Genomic DNA, 23,057 nt, shown 5'->3' on the forward strand with positions numbered 1-23,057 from the left:
TCTTCCTTCAGTGAGGCCTCTCCAAATACTGAAGAATCTTCTGGTGATAGAGGAGAGACGGCAGTACTTCTGTTCGGAAAGAGTGTGTAAATTTGCATCCGGTAAATCAAAGCTTCGTTGATATGGTTCATCGTCTCAAAATCCGATTGTGGTTTCTGAGACACCAAGGTATCGATTTGATTAAACTTTTGAAGTAGAGCATAGAGACGGCGTCTAGAGGCAGCACAAAATGCAATATAAAAGGTACAAATCGATGGTCCCTCCAGAATACACTTAATGGCTTTTGTGAAAGTCTTTCCGACACGAAGCGGTTCTCAGGCTTTAGCTACTACTGCCAAACTCCTAGGTGTTGTATAAGGTCTCAAATACGGCCGGCGTTAAATGAAGGTCAGGCATCATCCTTCTTCGAGAAGGACATCATCTCCTTAACGCGTTGCTTGATGGATCGCTTTTCGGTAACGTCGTATAATGGTTTGTGCTCCTCATTGATGTCGTGCTCGTCCTCGTAGTCGACGTGTACGTAAGCTCTTTCAACATCGGCAAGACCTGTGACGGGTGAGTCTGAGCTTTGGGGAGCCCACAAGTAATATACTGGGAACTCACCTTCAAGCTTCCGCTGCAGGGACTGGCTGACATCGTGAGTGACCTTGAGTGGAGCTTCTTCATCCATGACAATATCCACCTCCACATAATAGTTTTGTCCGGCATGGTAGGCTCGGCACTGTTGCAGATCAGCCGCTGCGATGACAAAAGGGATGGCGATGACAAAACTCGAAACACTCACCGTATCAACTTTCCGGATGCGGTTGTCATGGGTGACGACCAGGTAGATAAGCTTGGAAATGAATTCCTTAGGCGCTGACTTGCCCACCAAAAGCCAAACATTGTCGAAAGCATTAGCAGCCCAGGAGACCAATATCAGGACTCCGATGAGGATGGCGCCGATTGGATCAGCATACCAAGCGACACGAGTCCCAACAATAGACATGGTGAGGCCGAATATATTCACCACGATATCATTTCGGTGATCAATGAAGAAGACGTGTACGGATGGGTAGCGACGGAAGAGGAAACAGTAGATGCACAAGGAGCCCTTAGAGAATACTAGAACTGTAAGTAAAACCCCGCACTACCTAAAAAAGGAAACTCACTAGCAACTCCAACAAAAACTAGTGGGATAATATGAAGCTGCTCCGAGTCTTTGGGTCCACCACCGAGGGTACGACCAGATTCGATCTGAACACGCATCAGCCATCGTACGATGTTCGGTGGTACGACTGAGGCTTACAATCAATTGGATGGCGACCGTTGTCATCAAACAGCAGAACATGATAATGCCAATTGTTTCAATACGTGTACGCCCTACAGGATATTTGTAGACGCTTGGCCTTGAGGCCATGCGGGAGGTTGTGAGCATAACCACCGACGAGACAAGATCCATGAAGGCATCTGCAGCTGTAGCAAACAACGACAGCGAACCCGTTGAAACCGCAGCATACATCTGGATGACAAAAAGGCAGAAGTTCACCGTGAATGAGGCATTCACAGCAAATTTTACTTTTGGACCATTCTCCAATGTGTCAATGGCGGCTAACCTTTCTTCGTCACCACTCTGGAGAAACTGATCAATGAGGGCGTTCTGCCTGTTGTAGAATTTCTTCATATGCTTCTTGTTGCCAGCGGGGTGGTCAATCTTCATCTGCCTTTGAGAGATATTAGACCGACGGTGTCGACCAAGGTCGAGAGGGTCAGAGTCGTTGCTGGCCACCTGGGTGGCCTGCCCATTGGCAGATTCACTGACCGCGTTGCCCTTGAGAGAGACAGGGCAAATGGTGTCCAACTGCTCATGAGCCGTGACAATGGAATGGCTTGATGACTTGGGTGACGAAGCAGGTAAAGCACCAGCATTGACTGGTGCAAGTGTTTGGTCGGCAGCTGTGTCGGCCGGCTGAGATGAGGCTAAAAATAAGGGTCAGAGCAGCGGTTCGTGGGAATTGATACCTGAGACTCACGATTAAGTTCGGAAGTCATGTTCTCCGTCTTGAGGCTGGGGAGCTGTGGGTGGATCTGAGGTATGAATGCCTGGAATGGACGAGGAAGCCAGGGCAGTATCGGGATGGGATTCTATTAAACAGCGACGGGAGGCGAAATAGGGTGACGGCACTAGGCCAGCGCTAGAAAGCTTCCCTGGCCGCCGGCAAAGCATGATGCAGACTTTTGCATACAGGTGCATCGTGACGAGCAGTGTTGACGGCTTTCCAAACGAGCGAAGCGTGCCCATTAGGAGCCTTGAAACAACTTGGCTAGGTTTAAGCGGCGTGGCAGATGAAGCGAGCTGCAGGTGCGGAGCAAAAGATGCAAGATCTGCCGGCACGACGCCACCAGTCCAAAAGCGGACAGGCACGCCTTGGCCGAGACTGCAACACCGCGCATGCCAAGCGCGATGCTCGACGATCAGCGCCGCACCGCCAGCGCCCTAGCTCAACTTGCGTGTACGCCCACCCCCGAAACTGCTGGTCCCAATCACACTGCTCCCAAATCATTTCATGTTTTGGCTCTCTGCTTCCGGTCTCCGCCAAGACCTGCTTGTGCGATGCCCGTCCTCGACTTCCCCAGCGGAGACCTCGTTCCCGCCTTGGCCTTCATGTCACCCTCTTCTGATATTCTCCTATTGGCCCGCCTCATTTGGATTTGCTAGGCCTCCTACCGAAACTGCAGCAGAACATTCCATTCCAAGCAACAATCGCATCAATACCTTCTGTCGCATTGGTTCTTTTTTGTCATCCTCCCCACTCGCCCAAGACCTCTTGTGAGCCGCATCAGATCCCCAGTAGCGCTCGGCAATCCAGCCCTACCCTGCCTCAACCCATTTCGGAGGTCTGACAGTTCTTCTACCAATGCCAACATTGTCACTCCAGCCTTGTTGCCTTGACCCCAATGCGTCTCCTTAGTCAACGGCTCCTGGCTCGGCTCAAGTGTCCACTTGCCTGGAAATGACTTGTCCCCACTCTCTGCGTATCACGCTCCATCTAAGACGGGGAATTGAGGCATGGACCTTCTCTTGACACCAGCCAGCCCAGACTACAGCTTCACTACCATCACTTCTCCACCCTAGACGTTCTCGCGACATGCCGATTATTCAGGATGAGCTAGCGTATTCCACGTCATGAAAGCCTTAAAGCAGAGACCATAGCCCTGTGCCGAGCCCCAAGAGCTCCATCTTTGGACTTAACCTCGTGATCTTTCTCTTCTTTCCCTCTCTGGAAGAGATTTCCTTTTCGTTCTCTTCCTTCCTCTTTTTGTTCTGTTATCGTCGCGGGCGACGAAGTTTGCCTGTCCTAGATAGAGGCTTCATTCCTTTGTACTTTCACCTTCTTTAATATCCCTTCAAAATGGCCGACGCCATGGAAAAGCCCAAGTGTGGCAGTGAGCAAAGCGGCGACAACTACGACTTTCCGCTGCACGTTGCGGCAGTGTGTAAGTCCATTCTGCTACAAATGGCACTACGCCAAACTGATATATGTAGTCATTGTCTTTCTCGCCAGTATCGGAGGTTGTGGTTTCCCTGTTGTGGCAAAGAAGGTCAAGTGGATGAACATCCCGCCAAAGGTTTTCTTCTTCTGCAAACACTTTGGTACCGGTGTTCTCATCGCTACGGCTTTCGTTCATGTATGTTTTCAGTGACCCCCTGAAAGGTCTAGTCTCTAAATATAACAGCTTCTCCCAACGGCTTTCGCATCGCTCAATGATCCGTGTCTCCCAGATCTTTTTACCGACAAGTACCCAGCCATGCCCGGTGTCATTATGATGGGATCTCTCTTTGTACTTTTCTGTATTGAGATGTGGCTTAATGCAAAGACCGGCGGACATAGTCATGGTAGTGCTACCGGCGACGAATTTGGTGCCAACAGGAACAACGCTGGGGTTCAGGCAGCATTCAACCACCCCCTCAGGCGCACAAATAGCTACGATTCACAAATGACCATGGCCATGCGTGATGATAAGAAACAGTGGGTAGAGGCCACGTAAGCAATTCCAACAATAAGTGCTTTAACGCATTCTAACATTTCCAGGTACCCACTTGACAAGGGATTCCCCCTGAGTGACTCCAAGGACGGACTCGAGCCAAAATCTGAGATGCCACCGTGGTTCATCGTCTTTTACGAGCAGTACGTCCGCCAGCGTGATGAAATGGTCAATATGATCAACCGTGTCATGCCGACTCTTCCCGGATATAACCAACAACAACAACCCTCTAAACCGGATGTCAACCAGCAAAAGTCGTACTTCGAAGACGATGTTGAGAACGGCACGGTCGATCCCATGGTTCTCAAGAAGCAGTCCATGCAGATCACGCTCATTGAGGGTGGTATCCTCTTCCACTCTGTCTTCGTCGGCATGACGGTCTCTATCACCTCCGAGGGATTCATCATCCTGCTCATTGCCATTGTCTTCCACCAGATGTTCGAGGGCCTCGGTCTCGGCTCCCGTATTGCCGCCGTTCCATACCCTAGGGGTAGCTGGAAGCCATGGGCACTTGTCGTGGCCTTCGGTACAACAGCTCCTATCGGCCAAGCTCTCGGCCTTGCTACTCGTGGCTCGTACGACCCTAACAGCGCCTTTGGTTTAATCATGGTCGGGGCATTCAACGCAATTTCCTCTGGTCTCCTACTCTATGCCGCACTTGTTGATTTGCTTGCCGAGGACTTCCTTTCCGAGGAAGCGAACCACACTTTGACCACCAGGGACAAAATCAAAGCCTTCTGCTACCTTCTCATGGGCGCAGCTGGTATGTCCATCGTGGGGGCTTTCGCTTAAAGATGTCATTCGCTTCCTCTGCTCTCATTTTGAAAGGACATCACTGATGGTTACGTTTGCCAAGCTCGTATCACAACCGTCACACCAGATTCACGTCGGGTTCTTGAGAGGGAACATTTACTCCATCACGCCCCAGAATGTTTTCCAGATCACCGTCTGCCCGGACGATGAATTCTTGGCCGTCTTGGGTCGTCCTTTTTTTTTTTTAATCTTTCATTCAAGTGACGATTTATGGTGGGGGTGCTTTCAGTATCCAGTACAGATGCCTGGGTAGACTTACGTTGCCATATAATGGAGTCTGTACATTATCGGAGTGTCGGTCTTGTCACGGTTATTTTTTTTGAATATTAAAGAAAGTATAAAAAGGGGTAACGATTCCTTCTTTATTGGTTAGTACAGTAATGCCATGAATTCCGTTGCCTATCAACTCGGCTGCTGTCCTCCCCAGATTCTTGTTGCTTCCATTTTATACCTTGCATCAAAATGCCCTAAGAAATGAGTAGCTACATTGAGGACGCCAAATTCCAAGGCTGTGAAAAGAACCCAAATCATCAATCCCCCGACTTTGATTTGCTGCTAATACCTGAGTAAGCTTCTGCCTTCCAAAATGAGTATCTTCAACCAAATCGACCAATATTCCACATCTGGCTAGAGAATTTGGTGGCCGTTCCAACCTCAATCTCTTGATTCCGAATCAAGCGTCTTGCTCGGCGGCTCTCCCGGAAAGATACGCTGTAGCCGTAGGATCCTGGTTGACTGTGGTGACCATTCTTCAAGGTTTGGCCTTGAATTACTCTCACAGTATTCTGACAAGGTTCCCATCGACGGCGCAGAAAGTCAATCCGGGAGAGGTTTGCCTAAGGCAGTTAAAAGATGAAGAGGCAGAGGTTCGCCATCGTAAATCCGACGATAATTCAGCAGAGCTCCGCTGTAGACGTAAGGTAGAGTAGGGTGTGAAGGCCCTCTGATGCACGATCTGCCATGGGTCGGATCAGCCTCCTTTTTATATTGTCTTCATTATGGTAGAAAGCGGCTCACGACAGAAGAGCTTCCCGGGAGCTGCGCACTCCCGGTTTCGGTGTTGGAGATCCCGAACGTTCAAGAAGTCAGCGGAGATGCAACTTTCCGATAAGATTTATTAGATGCATGATTTTGTGGAATCTTAACAGATGCTGGCTGCGCACTTGGCTGTTTGAGGAAAGTATGTATGCCATGGCTTGCCACTCGGCATGCAACGGGAACCCGTTTTGTTGGATTATTGCACCAATGGAAAGGAAGGCATTTATCAGACAAGAAGTTTGAGGTTCTCTTGAGTTTCTCCTCCTGGGCTTGGCTTTGCTCTTGATCTGCAGAACCTTTATGGTTTCATCGTCGCCTTGTTCTTGCGACGGCTCCAAAACAGCAAACTTTGCCGCACCTCGTGGACCCACCAATTACATCAAATGCATTACGTGTGTATCTTTCGACGTCGAATCATTGCACAGCAGATTTCATTCTTCAATTGCCGAACATATGACTTGACAGACTTGAAACAGCTTTACAAGCACGATGGTACATTTAGTGTTTGGCGTCCAAAATGAATAGTCACTAACTTGATCGAGCACTCGCGCTAAGACATATGCTGATTCGTGTGGTGGAGCACGAGCCTCAGGCCTAAGAAAAGACCTTGACGTAAGACAACAAGTTTAAGACGACGACACTTCATACCGTGAACACGCGGCCAGTCACTCAATGCTCACTTGGTACACGACATATATTTTCAAGCTCTCACCGCCTGCCAAAACCGGATCTCAACGTCTAAGCAATACTCTTTTGTTTTTTCTGAGTAACTCCACAGCCCACTTTGGCAAGTCCAGGTTGGATTCCACTACATTACTAGTTTGGCGTTTTAGAGATTCTAAGGGCTACTCAATATCTAATATATATTTTAGAATCGTCCTTTGTTCAGTTCCCTGCAACTATTTCCCATCATCTCGAGGCATGGTACGAGCTCTCCTGCTCCCGCGTGACCACTTCCCGTAATTCTCTCTCCTCAGTGTCTTTTCTTCAGCCATTTGCGCTTATTGAATTTATGGTGGCATTCAAGGTCGAACTTATACAAGCAGTACTACTGCTTGTGGCCTTGACTCTCCACGCTAGAAAGACATGTCGTGGCGGAGAGCTGATCATTATTTTATCCGCAGCAGATAAGCTGGGGAACAAGAGGAAAGGCTGCTTCCCGTTCCCCCACCCCCCAAATCCAATTTCTTAAGTAAATTTACAATAAATTCTTGTACAAAACCTACCTTAAAGGACAAGTGGGTTTAGAATTGGTGGCAGTTTTACTTTGCCCAGTTTTGTTCGAATAATCGTGTTGTGATCACCCATTCGGTTGCATCGTTCATACACAACTCCTTTAATCTTGTGGGTATCGAGCACGCATTTGATCTTCTAGAGTCATGATACATGCCAACCTACATTGTCCAATATCGGCTGATAACAATGTGTGCCAGCAGTACTCGAAAATAATATTTCAACCCCTCTAAGGAACAGACTTAAGAAATCAGAACAGCCAGCACCCCTACATAGCCAGAACATACCACAAAACAAACCTACTACAATACACTGTATATCAAGCAGTCATAGACAAGCAATCTAGCTATAGCGCCTTTTTCTGTAAGCCAGCCCTAGCACCGATGCCGATCCCATCCACCAGCAGTGCCCCAGTCAACCGACGTGTTGCAGAATCTTCTTTTACGGTCAACGAAGGCCACTGGGACTGCTGCCGCTGTGGGTCTAGTAACGATAGTTACAGTAGCTGTGACAACTGTGGGCACAACCCCAAAACATCCGGCTGTTGCACTTGGTATTCGTAAATTGTCTCCTTTGTAGAGGGTATAGGATATTGCAGAAGTAAATGCCACCTATACGTGCATTCCCACACCGATAAGGTTTCTTTAACTATGCCACGGCCATACCATCAACTCCTAGGCTTTGGCCAAGAGGGCCGCTAGTAAAGTTTTAAAACTTAATACACTCCAACTTCCCTTATCTAGTCCTCAAACCAACAATATCTTTATTCTATAGTAAATCAACCCTATTCAGTATGCTCGAAAGGGACTCAGCCAGGTCTTCTCACAATTTAGAGAGGGTTTCCAGGAAGGGGTATCCATAACTCCCCTATTTCCCACGGTTTTATACTCTCCTGGCAAATCCATGTCGCGCATTCGCACGCATTTATTAGGTATGGAACTATGGAACACGATGAAATAGTAACTCAAGATCTAAAGGATCGAATACTTAAAGGTGATTCAGTGGATCGGACACCGCTACTGACTTCCCACCACTCGTTTCCAGCACTCGCTTCCCAGCACTGTTCTTGGTCGTAAACTTTTGAATTCCAAGATGGGATCGTTTTGCAGATCCTCTTTGTACACCCTCATCACATCAATAGCAATCACAGTGCCGCTGCCGCTACGGTTTAGTTGAATCTCACTGCCTAGGCCGATAGTTCCTTGTACCCTATTTTAGCTAAAATGCTCGTCCTCAAAGGAGTTTTCGCAGAGCTTAACAGCAATACTGCCACTAATGGGTGGGCTACGTCTGATCGCTAAAAATTCCTCTCCGGGTTGATCTGAAGACAACTGGGACAGCAATAATAGAGCAATTCTGGGAGCGACAATTGGGGGGTCAATGCTGGCCGGCATTACCAACACACACAAAGACCCGGTGGCAACGCGATGCAATGTACTAGCCACTAGAGCCAGTTTAGGCTTAGGCACTAAAATTATAGAACTGACTAGATTAAGAACCTCCGATAGACACTATTAATAACCCACAATGCCGACTGGTAGTTCTGGGGAGGATCAACGCTCGGATTGGGGACCGGCCTTGTTCCTCCAATGATGGGCAATTTATCGAAACTACAGCGTTTACCACCTCGCAGAAATGTATGTAGACGCTTCGATAAGGTATTCAGGATGTTTAAGAAACTGCTCGAGAAGATCATCGGAAAATAATGCAAAGCATACTAAAGAATAGGTTGCATCACATTGCTTCCAAAGACTTGCACCGAGATGATATTTCGATTACTAACGCCATCGAGATGGCATCTGGGCTTGAAAACATGCTCATGAATGTCGAGTCAATGCGCTTGGCCAGAGCAACTCCACTTTTGCAGTCTCAATTCATCACTAATGCTGCTCGGATATTGAATGCTCTCGCTGCTGGAAAAGGTGTATATATTCTACCGTGGCCTACTTCTCTGGTAGAACTCTGTGAAGTAATTGGAGTTGCTTCAAAGTTTGCACGAGGGCTCCTATCAAAATCTCCCAAGGATTGACTAGCTAGCCTAGCACGGCCACCACAACTGGCCAAAGGTCAAACCAACCCTCAGCAAGCCGGCATCAAGACCTAGCACAAAACAGATTTGAAGGCTCAAGAGTGGATCAAAACGGGCCACTCGAACAGCGGCACAGTTTGGTACGAGACTAAAACAGAGAAGGCAAAGAAACCAACTTGGGTACTAATAAAAAATAGAAAGCGGTTACAATGAATTCCCACGTAACAAAGACAGCCAAAGCCAAACTATACTATGACGTTAAAAAGATCACCAGCGCAGACTTGTCACTCTTCAGACCCCCCTATCAATCAAACGGTCAAATTACAGCCCTCTGCCGGTTCAATGCAAAAATGCACGTCGACTGCTCCGGCGCGGATAAGAGGTCTCCAATCAAATAAAAAGAGGTTAGCGACAATAGTTCGAAGAGTGCACGAGGAAGATTCAAGCTAGTTTATTCGATAAGGCGCCAAAGAGAGCAATACTCGAGATCTTCTTAGACTGAGAAGACAAAAGGGAGCGGCTTGTGCTGCACTAAAGGAGAAGGGCAAGATGAAATGTTGGAGAGCCTCGGTGAGAATAGAAGTTCAATCAATGTAAATGGAATGGCAGGAACACATTACGTTAGTTTTACTTAATGAGCATTTCTAGTCCTTTCACCCCAGTTAATGCGACCTTAGGGTTAGGGCCCTGTTGGCTGATAACTTGCTTGTTTGGTGAAGACGTGCACCTTTGCCGGCCATCCATCTCATTGTAAATCTGCATTTCAAGGTCACGAGCTTGGGGCGGACGAAGAAAAAACTTACTCAAGGATCCCATCCCATTCTCTTACCGCTTGTTTAGTTCTCAGAGTGTCGAGGAAACAAACTTTGATGAATGGATCCACCATTGGGCAGTTTGTAGGTTGTGCACAGCCCCACGGGGTCCTCCGCGCGTGCGTCCGCCCCTGCATGCAGATCCAATCTCTGTTGCATCCGGGTCCAAATGTTTCCGGTGCGTTTCTAGGAACAAGGGTTAAAGAGCAAACATCTCGATTTGAATGTCGTTTCTGCATTTCTTGCTTCAAACAGAGATGGTGTGTGTCACGTGTGTGGCTTGCTGTGGCGGCCGGCAATTCGCGGGCAGGACCTCGGCTCAGAGTTTTCCGCTGACTCCTCCACTTCCCTGGTTTATCCTCACGCTTCCTTCAGAGGCCCGACGTCACCAGATACCGACACCACCATGCCCCAACCAGAGAACGACCAAATCTCTGGAAACCCTTCTCAGGATACCGTTTCGGTCTCGCGGAAACGGACCCACCCAGAGGACTTTAAGCGCGCTTACAAAGCATGCATCAATTGCAGACAAAGGAAGGCGAAGTGCATCTTAGGCACGGGACCTGATGGAAGTGAGTTGAAACCGCCATGCCAACGATGTAGGAGAGAAATGAGAGAGTGTGTCTTCAGGTCGGAACGATCCTGGGTGAAGAGACGCAAGCCTAGTGAGAATGCATCCGCCGAAGAGAACGCAGACACAGCTGCCCGTCCGGATGGGATGCCGTCAAATGACACTGGGAATGCTAGCTCCCAGCAACCATCAATGCACAGACTGTCTGCTTCAGGACATGTGGTGACACCAATTGATACTCCCCATGGCCTTGACAGGTCGGATCATGAGTCCATACTCTCCCCTCCGGCAAGGTTGCGTCGAATATCAACATCTCAGCCTGTAGATTTGGCGAACTCTGTCATGAGAACAGTGGTGTCTAGCGGTAATGATGCACTCAATTTACTTTTCGAGGCGGCGCATCACCGAGATGCCATCGACTCTCAAGATCTTGGAGCAAGCGGATCTCAGCCGTACGAGACGCCACGGTCTGGGCCATCCATCCCAAATCCTTCTTCGCCATTCACATTCAAGGCTCAGCCTGTACAAATGTCTCAACCTTCCCCAGAAACTCTCAAAATCTGGACATCGTGCCGTTATGTGCAGATGGGGTGGTTCTCTGCTCATGAGGCGGTCACATACGTTGATCTCTTCTTCAAGAATTGTTCGCCACTATCACCAATTCTTTCTGATTTCTACTCCCATCACTCGAACCATTACTCACTGATCGCACTCGATCCTTTCCTGTGTGTCACGATTCTTATGATTTCCTCCCGTTATAACATCTTGCCTGGAGTTGGTGGAGCCTCTCGTGGCTACTTTGTACATGACCGGCTGTGGGAGCAATGCCAAAGGTTCATCATGAAGATTATGCTGGGGCAAGTCAAACCCTCCAAAGCGCAAACTCGGACTATTGGATCAATCGAAGCACTGCTTCTCCTCTCAGAGTGGCATCCAAGAGCGCTCCACTTTCCTACGGCGAGTGATGGGTGGGATTGCGAGTTGATGATTGGGATTAATAACCATACCGCAGAAGGCGCTAAAATCCTCGAAGGGGATTCCACGCCAAATAGATGGCTTGAGGATGTCATAGAGCCTGCTAAACGATCCGACCGGATGTCCTGGATGCTAATGGGATGTGCCCTGTCTCTTGCTCAAGAGCTAGGCCTTTTCGAAGACAATAGCAATGTGGAGAAAGACCATGTCTCATACCCCAAGTTCTCCACCGAGTACCTAGTTCTGCGCCGCATTCGAGCACGGAAATTATTGTTTGTTTTCATTGAGCAGCTCTCTTGGAGACTAGGGTGCACGTCAATGATCCCACAAAGCCTCAACCATGCATTGATGGAGAAGATCCCAGTCGACTCTACAACCGGAGCTGTAGAGCAATGGCAATCATTCATGAGTGCTTGGGTTGAACTCACCAAATTAGCGAGATCCGTCTCTGACACAGTGTATCCTTCTGCAGCCTTCACTCGCAACCTATTGCGAAGCGGTCGATATATTGGGCTCCTGGAACATTTCCAGCCATTATTAACAACATGGAGGAGGAAATACCTTGACCCCTGCAGTAGGTCCAGCCCTCATTTCTTGTAGATACTATACTCTAACTGTGATATAGAACTCAAGGTTGGTCTGCACGACATGCTCACCATCGAATACGAGTATGTGAGGATATATACCAACTCACTCGGCATGCAAGCTGTGGTTGAACGCACACTTGCAGAGGCAGATCCCGATGGTCCTCAAGAAGATATACTCCAAATGACGATCGAGCCAAGGGATTACGACTTCATATCTGAGGTCGTTGATGGCAGTCGCAAGATTCTTCAAAAGGTCAGCCAGCTCGCCGAGTCGGGGGCCTTGCGGTATTCTCCTGTTCGGATTTTCCTTCGCATCACAACCTCCTCAATCTATCTCATCAAAGGACTCAGCCTTGGAGTGAGAAACGCCAAGTTGCAATCCTCGCTTGACATTCTCGACCGCGCTATCCATGCTATGCGCTCAAGCACGCTAGACGATATGCACCTCGCGTCTCGTTATGCCAACCTTCTCGAAGTACATGTTGCTCGTCTTCGAGATAGCTTTATCGTATCCTCTCGACCCCCTCGTTTGCCACCACGAGATGCTCCTCTTGACAAAAATGCGACCACCGGCATGGATTTCTTAAATAACCATAATGCTGGGGGGTCAGGAATTGCAGCACTAGCAGAAGATGTTACGGGCCTGATGCCGGATGATGACTGGCTGGCACTTCCCTTCGATCCATCGATGGCACCTTTTGGACTTGATAGTCAACAGAGCTTCCAGGGATTTGATGATGGAACTTTGGACTTCATCTGGAATTTGCCGATGTGAGAGATGATTAGATGAAACATGATAATTCCAATTTATTGAAGGGTCAATATCTAAACGATGAAGTTGAGTGAGTTTGACACTGAGACTATATGTTTTATGTGCATCCAGCTGTTCTTAATTCATAACACATTCTCTTCAGTGGTGGTGTTAAAGGATGCTTATTTTGTAATGCAATCTTCCTTATCTGGTCCTAGGCCTCAATTTACTTTTCGCCTGATCCTTCATGCACTGGGAAGCTGTAACCTTGCGCAACTCGCTCACAACAGATTACCTCTCACCTCCTGCTCCCTCTCAATCGCTTCAAATAAACTCTTGAAGTTCCCCGCCCCAAATCCATCGAAATTATTCCTCTGAATGATCTCAATAAAAACTGTGGGCCGATCCATCAGGTGCTTTGTGAACAGCTGCAACAAATACCCGCCTTCATCAAAGTCGATTAGAATATCCAACTCCTTCAGCTTCTCAAAATCCTCATTCAGTACCATCTCTGCACGCTTCAACCGCAACTTCATCTGATCGTAGTAGGTCTCAGGGACTTTTATGAATTCCAAGCCCCGCGCTTTAAGGTTGCTAATGGCAGAGATAATATCGGTGGTTCGAAGCGCGATGTGTTGAACTCCTGGACCACCGTAGAAGTCGACGTATTCTTCGATCTGGGAGGTCTTTTTCCCGTGAGCGGGTTCGTTGATGGGCATTTTGACGACGTCATTCGGAGAAGACATCACTATTGACTTAAGCGCGGAGTATTCCGTGCAGATGTCTTTATCGTCAACGGACCAGAATCGATGGAAGCCCAGAACGTTTTCGTAGTAGTCGCAAACGTTTTCCATTTCGTCCCAGTCCTGGTTTCCGACGCAGTGGTCTATTGCCTCAAGCTTGATTTGGGGAAGAAACTTTGCCAGAGGATCTCGTGCCCATTCGTCCCGATATCCGGGTAGGAAGATTCCGTTGTAGTTGGATTTTTCAATGAGTGTGTGTGTCGTGTCACCGTATGTCTTTATCGTAGCTAATCGAATGTCGCCATACTTGTCTGAGAGAGTGTGAGGCTGCGCAACGGATTCGGCGCCAGCTGATATCGCTGCCGTGTAAATTGAGTCGAGGTTATCGACTTCGAAGGCTACGTCTGGCAGACCTGTTAGTGTCCGTTCCTCATTAGCACTTTGAGTCGCAACTTACCCTTCACGGCATCTCCATGCTTCTCAAGGTGCGCATGCATCTCTTTTAAAAGCCTTCCCTCGTCTTCTCCAAATTTATTGCTCTGCTCCACACATCTTAACGGTGATGTCAGAACGAACGTAACGTTTCCATTTCGTACGACGTGGGATGCATAAGCTCGAGATCCAGTTTCGAGGCCGCGATATGCGACGCGCTCAAAGCCCAAGCGGGAAACATAATAAGATGCGGCTTGTTTTGCGTTTCCGACGTACCAGTGCACATGGTGGTAACCACGGTACGTGGGGAGGTCAGAAGAAGAGGTGGAGGGTTGAGAAGTTAGAGATGAGGGCGGGGAAATTGCTGAGGGAGCCATGTTACGCTTTGATATTTGTAGGATTAGGCAAGGAGTCAATCGTAACTGTGAAATGTTATGGCCTCAAGCTGAGAGGATATATTATGCTTCTTTTCTCTAGAGGCCTTGATCTTATTCCATTCTTATCCTGCCCACCAGCTCCACTTGCTGATTCCGCGTCCCCTACAAAACAATCCACATGACGGTCGTCATACAGCTACACGCCTAAGCCGAGCAGTTCTGTTCCTGAAGCTGCCGCTTGCAATGTTGTGCTGGTTGGTCGAGCGTGTGGCTTTGATGGCCGGATACGGATGGAGGAGGAATACGAAGGCGGAAATGTGGCGGTGCTAGCGACAACACCCGTCGCAAGCCGAGCGCCGTTCAACGTCACCGTTCTGAGTTCTTCACGTTTATCAGCACTAAAAGTCAGTGATTTAGCAGGAGGGCGAGATATTTATTCTGAGATTCCAGGTTTTGGGCATCACCACAAGAGTATTCTTTCGTTAACGCACTAGCTACGTCGCATTCAACATGGTTATTCCTAATCCGAACATGAAGCTATCTTCCAACGACACACGGATCCTCCACGCGCTTTTCGATCCGGAAACGCTACCTTCTTCTGTCGCACGTTCGAAAGATCAATGGATAGTCGATGCCTCGTTACCACCCCATTCAACCATCTCATCATCGCAGCTATCAGTCCTCGAAATCCAGCAAAATAATCTCATACGACGGGTTACCTCGACGTCAAAGCCCCGAGACGGTGTAATTGACGATGTGTTAGAAACGATGGACAAAATCGCAACGAAATGGCCAAATTATCCAAGCACGTACCTTAACCGCGCCATGCTCATTCGAATAAAACTAGAATCATCAGTGCCAAAAGATGCATCTATTTTCTCGGCCATCGATCCAAACATCGAGCGCCTCTTCACAGATCTTTTTCATGCCATACGGCTTTCCTCACCGCCCTCCCTATCAACTCCCATTTCCCCCTATCAAGCTCGCATTCTGCGGCAAGCGTACTCCCACCGTGCCTATTTGTACCTCAAGGCTGCAGAATCATCCCATGATCTCAAAGGAAAGAGTAAAGCAGAGTTGGAGGAGCTAGCTAGCTTGGATTTCAAAAATGCGGCGAGGTTTGGTGATGAAGTTGCGAGAGAAATGAGTGTCCGGACAAATCCGTATGCGAAAATGTGTGGGGCTATTGTTAGAAATGCGTTAAGAGAGGAGAGAGAGTGTGTGTGTAACTGAAGGTTAAGGAGACATGAATCTCCAGCATCATGTGCAAGAATATTAGGTAGCATAGTAGAGATACGGAATAATTTGACCAGAGGAGGTGACATTCTAGGCATCACAGGACCTTGATCGCGTGCGTGAGATTGTATGTATTTCATTACCGTCTGAAGCCAACCCTTTACTACATGATCATGCATTGAAAGGGTGGTAGCTTACAACCATTATCCAGAACCTCGCCAACCCCTTTTCCCCACTGCGGAGCAGACTAAACCCACATCAGACGATATAAGCGTAGCAGAGTTCGTCCTTCTCTCCCCTCCCACAATATTTGCTGTCATGAAGGTGGTATCGACACTTCTGCCTTGCTCCCTCATTATCCCTCAGCGAAGCAAATGCATTCTGGAAATTGACAATAATATCCTGCCCGGCCTCCAATTCCGCCATTGTATGCTCAACATCGGTAACGAACATGATTGGATAGTCACCCAAATCCGGAAGCTGTCCAATTGGAAATCTGCCGGTCTGAATGGTCATAGGCGCGACATGACCATCAAGAGCAGCCAATCCCCAGATAAGATAGTCAACGACAAACTTCTTGAGACCCGTCAGGCCTGGGGAAGAGTAGCTGTAGACCTCGTGGACGAAGTCAACTGGGGGGGGAAAGTCCGGCCTAAAGGAGCGAAGAATTTGGTTCATGACCGCGTCTCGAAAGTCAGGAGCACCGAGCTCTTTTCCGAGGAAGTACGCACGGAAGAGCTCACGTCCAACCGGGGGTAACTTCCCGGTATTGTCGAGGCTGGAGTTTGCCATCTCTGCCATGCCAAATTTTGGGTAATCTTCGACGATGGCGTTCGAGGTGCGCTCGTTGGAATTGTTCAACGCAATCTGAAAGAAGTTTTTATCCATATTCGGAGTTGGGAAGAAGGGAAGATCCCAGAGCCAGAGAGAATAATAGTTGAAGATGTGAGCTGGAACATTGGCTAGCCGAGTACCGTGGGCATGAATATCCTGGCAAACCTTCTGCGAGACATATATGTCAGTGAAATGTACATTATGCTGTTGTTGTTGTAGCAGCGAGACTTACCTTGCCCCAGCAGTCCTTCCCAAGCTCCTCTCGAGATACAGGGAAAGTACGTCCACCTTGTTCGACTTCGATGTGGAAGAGCGTAACGCCCTTGAGTCTCTTGTGAGCTTGTTGAAACTTTCGGTGCCAACCAGTCGTCTGAATGAAATGTTTGGCCGAGCTGATCTGACTGGAGCGTGAAGCTGGAGCTGTAGGTGGTGCAGGCGCTGTAGGTGGAGGCGGAGCTGCATTTGCATTTATACCAGCTTTGGAAGAGGTGGGTTTGGAGACGCTGAGTTGCTCTTGATGACCGCCACCGCGATTTGCGCGGCTGCGGGTAGCATATTGACGCGGTGCCATTTCTGTTAGAGAAGGATAGTGCCAGCGAGGATTAGAATATGGTGTACTTAGGTTAGCGTCAACATCACTGACTGCCTTGGCTCGGAAAAGATTTGCTCCGGATTGCGCGCTTTGGGAGGTCGTGGAAGGGTTGACTGGGTGATAATGTTTAGTGAAGGTGACTGGAGGAGTGGAGAGTTCAGGTGAATCTACTCCACTTCTGCATTGCCGTTCTCTTGGGATTTTCTCTCGCGAAGTCTAATGGCCATTGAGAATGCCTAGAGACCTTCCATTAACTTTTTATCTGCTTCTCTTCTAAGGTTGAACCCCCGCCATATCGTCCAAACTCAACATCACCTCCACGTGCATAAAATCTGTCAAAAATTAAAGAGGGCATACGATATATTCTAATGATAAGTTATTCATTTCACTAATACGATTTGGGGAGAATCTAGATATAGATGGAATTCTCTAGACTCTAGGTGTCAAGATCTAGTCGCAAGACTTGAATGACTTATCCAAGCAACCAATCCTTCCATGACATACCCTCTCAAACACCACGGTTTAGCAGCCCCGTCCAACATACCAGATATAAAAGGATAGTGAGATGTAAGTGAGTAAATTAGTTGTATATTAATTACCCGTAGAAGACACCCGGCTGAACATCCTCGGATCATATTTGAGTCTGCTCCAACGCAACCCATCTCCCTAGTTCTTTCAACTATCCATCAATATGCCAAATATCGCAGAATTAAAAACTCCTGAAAATTTACTCCCAAGCTGTAATTAGTCGCCCCACTGCGATTTTCCTGCTCAAAATGTCACTCGCTCAACCCCAAACAGATTACAAATTTGGCCAGATATGGTCGTTTGGGCTTGAGTGCATTGACTTTTCTATGTACCCTGTAGAGGAAAGAGCAAATAGGTTGGTCTTGAAACCACACTTGGCAGGATACTGGACGATGGCACTGGATATGAGCATTCGCGGACAACTTTTCGATTACCCGACTGCACAAAGGGGAATCAAAAGGAAGCTCCGTGGTGGAGAATTCCCCCTTTGTGGAGGAGGGTTAAGTGCTTGGAGTTCTGGTAGTGAAGAAAAACCTCTCGAAACCTCTCGAAACCCCATGGAATAGCTTGAGGAATGTATCCACGACGCCAATACAGCCTTGAACGTTAGTCTCGTAGGTGTTAGTTCACCTAGATTTGGTCAGTGCCTGAAGTTTCTGTTGCACTGTGTTTAATAGAACGTAACTGTTACTGTAAATAGTGTTTTTAGGGCGTTCCTAGCAGCAATAGAGTTTCGTTATTACAGAGAGCGTGAATCAAAACGGCCTTACAGGCAGTAACAGTTACTGCTAAGTCAATTAATTGTAAAGCTACTGTTTAGTGCAGTTACTGCAGTAACCAGTGTTTCTAGAGGCTCTAGAGGGCTAGTTGCGGAGATTGTTTAACTCTAAGTAAACAGCAATCTAGTTGCGTTGTAGTTGCAGAGCCTTAATTAAAGTACTTACAGCTTGTAGCAGGGATAGATAGTAAGTTAATAGCCATCTTATACAGCGTTAGATAGTGCTTACTCCTAATTTAATGCCACTAAGCGAGTGGACCTCTATAGATTATGTTGTCTTTAGCTGCAACAAGGAGATTAGATTAAGCAGTATTAATGTACTGCTGCAGCTTGTTTGCCAGGCGTGCCTCCTATTCCACAGTAGCCCCTATACTACTACGCGCAAAAACGTCCTCCACGAGCGCGTTACTAGAACACTAAGAAATTAATTAGTATAGGCAGTTACTGCAGTAACTATAGCCTTATTTACTGTACAGTAACAGAAGTCAATTCACTTTCGTTCTAACTGGAAACTTTCATGTCAGAACCTCTACCAGATGGGATAAATTCACACAGTTCCTGATTGAGAATTTTCGAATAGCTGGCATATCTGGTGCAACGAAACATTAGTTGAAAGTCAGTAGAGGACACTAGCGTAGAAATTCTGAGCTTCTGTAACTTCATGAGACGAGACCACTCCGTTTCCGTTTCAAGACAAAAGCAATCCTTGTCAACTAGTATGAGTTGTTCAAGGTCATTGTTGCCGAATCACAGGTATTCAAGCCTATGGCATCTCTCTAAAAGTAGATATCTTGAGTTTTCTCCAGGTTAGGCTAACAATGTAATGGCCTGACTGCAGAGGCACAGGTGGCTACTCGGGGTAATTTTACCGTCTAATTACAAGTAGAGATCTTGGATTTCTGAGTAAATCTGGTGGAGAATTTGAATCGCAATGTATGGTTATTTCGCATCAGGTATGAACCACTTCAGATTACCATTGGAATTGTGCAAAGAAGTAGCGACAAATTATTGTCCGTTCTGGGGTTATCAGAATCTCTTCCGGGGGGAATTTGAAGATAAACGCCTTGGATATATCGAAGTATGTTGCCGTTTGGGTGGTTGAGATCAATTATAGCTTTCTGTGCTATAGGAATGAAGTCGTAATAAATGTCTTCCACCGAGTTAGGAAGATGAAATCTCGAAGCGCCTTGTTGACCAGAGCAAGGGCTGTTCTATCAGCGCTGGAAAGAATCTGGTATGAGGAATTCCAGGCAGTTCAACGCTGTGGCACCTGAGACTGCTTATATGGTAAATGGCAATGGTTTTGACCCCGCAAGAAGCTGCTGAATATTCGTGCAGGTAGATATGGCGACATGACGGGAATATTCGATTCAGCTGAGATTACTATGGTATGTCATAAGTTGAGTGTTGTATCGGTAAGCTAACGAAGAAGATAGTCCAAGCCGTCGACAATTATAGAAGGAGGGCTGATCGAATAATTGTGAGAGCGGGTATAATGGTCTACGAATAATGACAATAGCAACCCTAGGGGACATTTAGGCGTACTTGGTAAATAGTTCATGAGCACTCCCCTAATCTTCACCATATCTACCGCAGAACAGTGGCAGGCTAGATTTAATGGAATATACCTCTTGCTGATATTAAACAGAACGTCAGGACGCAGACCTCTACTATAAATTCTCCATGTCATGTCCCCCGTTAAGTCCATGACTAGTAAAGTGCAAACTGTTGTTAAAAGTCGCGAACCAAATAAAGCTAGCGCGTCTCGCAATGGTAGCCGAATTCCTTTGACTCCACCTCCCATCCGTAAATCACCTACATCACCGAACTAGAATTCTGGCTCGGCGCAGTTATGGAGCTCATAGATCTGCCTCCAGAGATTATTCGCGAGATTCTCGTACATGCAGTGAAAGTTCGTGGAATCAAGCGCGGCTTGAGACTAAGGCTGATCAATCGTATGAGTTTCCTTGCATGAATACGTTACTCGGCTAACTCACCTTCAGCATACTTTGCAACCGAGGTCTTGCAGGCTCTCTATCAGACAGACCTCCTAGAAGATCTAGTGGAGAACAAAGGTCTCAAGCGGAGTCATGACACTTGGCACATCCAATTCTGGCGATCGTATCTTGTTCATAAAATTACTGTCAATAGAGATCCGAAATGGGGCTCTTTGAACATCATCCTCCATATCGCAAAATATCTTTGCGAGCAAACCGGGAGAGAGGACGACAACACATTGCGAGTTTTTGTTACCGCAATGTGTTACCGACCGTATCGTTTACTAGAACATGAGCGTAGGTGCCGGAGGCCTTTCCATGCCGATGATGTCAAGAACCCAAGATATCTTCTCCAAGCTGCCATAGTCAACCGATGTCCTCGGGTTGTGCAAAAGATCTTGGACGCTAGCAATACACCCGCAACCATCCTAGACCCAAAAATAAGCACAGATGTGCTTGGTACCCCTTCTCTTCTAGCTGGAGAGTATGGGGACCATACTACTCTTTCCATTATATTTAAGAGTACCTTCAGAAGGCTTGACGAAAAGAGAGAAGAAGCCTTATCTGGTGCTGTCCGTCAAGGTCGCCTTGACAACATCCAGTACATTTTGGATTTTGGTCCAGTCAACTTCATCTCTAGCTCCCATACCATAGAGAATGGCTTGCTTTCTGGTACGATGAAGAGCCTAGTCGCCGACTTCCCCTTCCAACTATACTCGCTCCTCCGAGAACGTCATTCTGAGCGATATCCTATTCTGTGTGATACCCCCGAAATAGACATAAGCGAATTGTTGGACGATGTGGCCAGGTATAGCTCCCGGACAGATATCATAGAAAATCTTCTTGATGCGGGCGCTGTCCTTCAGTCAAACGTTGCTCCAAGGGACCAAACACACTACCCGTCTCGTCATTATCCAGATCCAGCAGATCCCCGATGGCCTTGGAATGCATTACGTCGAGCAGTGATTGGCACAAACGAAAAAACTGTGCAGCTGTTATTATCCCGAGGTGCAGATCCAAATTCTACGGACGATGATGTCCTTTGGCATGCTTCAAGCTCTGGTTGCCTTGGTATTGTGCGCATGCTATTAGATCATGGTGCCGAGGTCGATCGTGTCCCAAAGCCTCCTCGGACTCTAGATACGAACCGTTTAGACTCGCCATTTGTTCGTGCTGTCTTGCTTGAGCATACAAAAATGTGCCTATTCTTGCTTAAGAGAGGCGCAAGCCTGAAGGCAAGTGGAGAGGAGGCTCTCCGGAGAGCTAGTGAAGAAGGCCTGGAGTCCATGGTCCAGTTTTTGATCAATCATGGAGTGAGGGCGAACCTGGAGTGTGTCAAGGCTGCAGTGAAAGCTGGAAACTATAAGCTGGCAAATCTATTTCTCGCCAGCATGTTCCGAAAGTGAAGCTACTGCGCGTTCTGTCAAGGGGGAGTGTTTTGGAACATTTTGTTTAAGAAACACCTACCGTCGAAGGAGAATCTCCGATGCGTTATCAGCAAGGACAGGCCTATCAGGAAGCCTAGTGATAACTGAATATGCTATTGCACTGAACTTAACGTCAAAACATATGCCTACAACCCCAGCACACCCTTTGGGACTAGCACTGGATCTCAGCACATTCTCCTCTACCACACACTCAGCATTTCAAAATTTGCTATTCCGCCCTGCCTCACTCTCCCTCCACGACATCCATATTCCCTCCCCACAATAACCCGCCGATCCCCAACCCGAACCACACCCCCGGAACCCCTCGCTCCACCACAGCGATCTACAACCATCCCTTCCATCTGATCAGGCTTGCATTATCGATACGCTCCCCTCCCTGTCCAGTCCCTCCACGCACCTGATTACGTGTGATAAGGCACTTCGCTTCGCAACCACGTGTGTAACGCAACGCTCACTCTCACGCATCGCAGCCTTCCATGCACAGCTAGCGTCTCCAATCCAATCCAGAAACAGACAGAAATCCGAGAATCGGTCATATGCGATGCATGTCAGCGGGCAGTAATCGATTGATGACCTCTTAGAAATACATATGCAGGATTGCTGCTGTGTTGCAAGCGAGCTGCAACATCGGAGTCAGGCAAAACTTCTACATATGAAGCGGAGAATGACATTGACAATGAGCGTAACCAAGACCACCAGTTAGTGGCTGTGCAAATATTGGATTTAGGGATATCAATAGTCAGTGCACAGTGTCCTCGGATTCCCCGTGGCGGTGCAGTCCGGGCTCGCGCCACGCTGATACACACGAACTCGGTGCATCCGCCGCCACAGCTTCAGCCCAGCTAGTTGACTAAAGTTATTGGAACGGACATTTGGACTGCATTATCTTGTTTCGCACTCGTATCCCAGTTTTCCGGCCGGTGACTCAAAATAAGAAGTATTATTGTCCGGCCGTCTGTCTGTTGATGAAGTGGCCGTTTCATCCTAACGACGATCTGTGTCCCGTATGTTTCAAATCTCGCAGATCCTTGCGATCCTCGTAACAACAAAATTTGTTGCATTGACCAAAAATATTCTCACGACAGCGCCGGCACAGCTCTGCAAAATACATGATGAAGCTTAAACATCTGCATTTAGTTACTGGATTCTCATTTGTCGTCGGAGTAGTACTAACACTACCTGTACTTTGGTATTGCTGTGCCGCAGCACCGCCTTCCCCCCTTTCCACAGCTCATTCACAATTCCACCCATCCATCC

At 47.7% G+C, this 23,057-nt stretch overlaps 8 protein-coding genes across 8 annotated transcripts; 4 read left to right on the top strand and 4 right to left on the bottom strand.

Moving 5' to 3' along the window:
* Positions 1–260: 260 nt before the first annotated feature.
* Positions 261–2,031, bottom strand: BDR25DRAFT_383455 (uncharacterized protein; the record flags this gene model as incomplete). Its single annotated transcript, XM_033697825.1, has 6 exons — positions 261–546; positions 604–721; positions 785–1,104; positions 1,152–1,236; positions 1,289–1,876; positions 2,002–2,031. The coding sequence occupies 6 exons, from the start codon at positions 2,029–2,031 to the stop codon at positions 389–391; spliced, it is 1,299 nt and encodes a 432-aa protein (XP_033540446.1). The 3' UTR covers positions 261–388.
* A 1,361-nt stretch (positions 2,032–3,392) lies between these two features.
* BDR25DRAFT_383460 (Zinc/iron permease) lies at positions 3,393–5,040 on the top strand (the record flags this gene model as incomplete). The annotated part of the gene is made up of 4 exons (XM_033697826.1): positions 3,393–3,477; positions 3,527–3,669; positions 3,718–4,025; positions 4,074–5,040. The coding sequence occupies 4 exons, from the start codon at positions 3,393–3,395 to the stop codon at positions 4,816–4,818; spliced, it is 1,281 nt and encodes a 426-aa protein (XP_033540447.1). The 3' UTR covers positions 4,819–5,040.
* Positions 5,041–6,864: 1,824 nt separating this feature from the next.
* Positions 6,865–8,898, bottom strand: BDR25DRAFT_362604 (uncharacterized protein; the record flags this gene model as incomplete). Its single annotated transcript, XM_033696600.1, has 12 exons — positions 6,865–7,032; positions 7,114–7,248; positions 7,276–7,378; positions 7,492–7,721; positions 7,768–7,784; positions 7,841–7,855; positions 7,919–8,002; positions 8,061–8,096; positions 8,135–8,311; positions 8,384–8,547; positions 8,637–8,792; positions 8,849–8,898. 12 exons carry the CDS (start codon positions 8,896–8,898, stop codon positions 6,865–6,867), a joined length of 1,335 nt encoding a protein of 444 aa, XP_033540448.1.
* A 1,449-nt stretch (positions 8,899–10,347) lies between these two features.
* Positions 10,348–13,045, top strand: BDR25DRAFT_347102 (uncharacterized protein). The gene is made up of 2 exons (XM_033694228.1): positions 10,348–12,071; positions 12,123–13,045. Exons 1-2 carry the CDS (start codon positions 10,358–10,360, stop codon positions 12,857–12,859), a joined length of 2,451 nt encoding a protein of 816 aa, XP_033540449.1. The 5' UTR covers positions 10,348–10,357; the 3' UTR covers positions 12,860–13,045.
* Positions 12,976–14,468, bottom strand: BDR25DRAFT_347103 (4-hydroxyphenylpyruvate dioxygenase). The gene is made up of 2 exons (XM_033694229.1): positions 14,036–14,468; positions 12,976–13,982 (listed from the first exon to the last, which is right to left on the bottom strand). Exons 1-2 carry the CDS (start codon positions 14,385–14,387, stop codon positions 13,117–13,119), a joined length of 1,218 nt encoding a protein of 405 aa, XP_033540450.1. The 5' UTR covers positions 14,388–14,468; the 3' UTR covers positions 12,976–13,116.
* Positions 14,469–14,813: 345 nt separating this feature from the next.
* BDR25DRAFT_347104 (uncharacterized protein) lies at positions 14,814–15,702 on the top strand. Its single transcript, XM_033694230.1, has one exon. The coding sequence runs from the start codon at positions 14,898–14,900 to the stop codon at positions 15,618–15,620; it is 723 nt and encodes a 240-aa protein (XP_033540451.1). The 5' UTR covers positions 14,814–14,897; the 3' UTR covers positions 15,621–15,702.
* A 179-nt stretch (positions 15,703–15,881) lies between these two features.
* Positions 15,882–19,940, bottom strand: BDR25DRAFT_362608 (uncharacterized protein; the record flags this gene model as incomplete). Its single annotated transcript, XM_033696601.1, is given in 15 exon segments — positions 15,882–16,661; positions 16,690–17,265; positions 17,335–17,364; positions 17,407–17,478; positions 17,535–17,695; positions 17,730–17,787; positions 17,807–17,831; positions 17,856–17,975; positions 18,012–18,207; positions 18,862–19,068; positions 19,173–19,187; positions 19,236–19,318; positions 19,358–19,566; positions 19,626–19,738; positions 19,781–19,940. The coding sequence occupies 15 exon segments, from the start codon at positions 19,938–19,940 to the stop codon at positions 15,882–15,884; spliced, it is 2,805 nt and encodes a 934-aa protein (XP_033540452.1).
* Positions 19,941–20,207: 267 nt separating this feature from the next.
* Positions 20,208–21,775, top strand: BDR25DRAFT_383467 (ankyrin; the record flags this gene model as incomplete). Its single annotated transcript, XM_033697827.1, has 2 exons — positions 20,208–20,310; positions 20,359–21,775. The coding sequence occupies 2 exons, from the start codon at positions 20,208–20,210 to the stop codon at positions 21,756–21,758; spliced, it is 1,503 nt and encodes a 500-aa protein (XP_033540453.1). The 3' UTR covers positions 21,759–21,775.
* Between the last annotated feature and the right edge of the window lie 1,282 nt (positions 21,776–23,057).

Source organism: Lindgomyces ingoldianus (assembly GCF_010093535.1).
Source record: "Lindgomyces ingoldianus strain ATCC 200398 unplaced genomic scaffold BDR25scaffold_57, whole genome shotgun sequence".
Taxonomy (NCBI): domain Eukaryota; kingdom Fungi; phylum Ascomycota; class Dothideomycetes; order Pleosporales; family Lindgomycetaceae; genus Lindgomyces; species Lindgomyces ingoldianus.

Bases quoted from the DNA above. Each gene is read 5' to 3' on its own strand.
- BDR25DRAFT_347104 (XM_033694230.1), top strand. From the start codon at position 14,898: ATGGTTATTCCTAATCCGAACATGAAGCTATCTTCCAACGACACACGG.
- BDR25DRAFT_347102 (XM_033694228.1), top strand. From the start codon at position 10,358: ATGCCCCAACCAGAGAACGACCAAATCTCTGGAAACCCTTCTCAGGAT. The intron at 12,072-12,122 runs GTAGGTCCAGCC...ACTGTGATATAG, and splicing joins GAAATACCTTGACCCCTGCA to AACTCAAGGTTGGTCTGCAC.
- BDR25DRAFT_347103 (XM_033694229.1), bottom strand. From the start codon at position 14,387: ATGGCTCCCTCAGCAATTTCCCCGCCCTCATCTCTAACTTCTCAACCC. The intron at 13,983-14,035 runs GTAAGTTGCGAC...CAGGTCTGCCAG, and splicing joins GCATGGAGATGCCGTGAAGG to ACGTAGCCTTCGAAGTCGAT.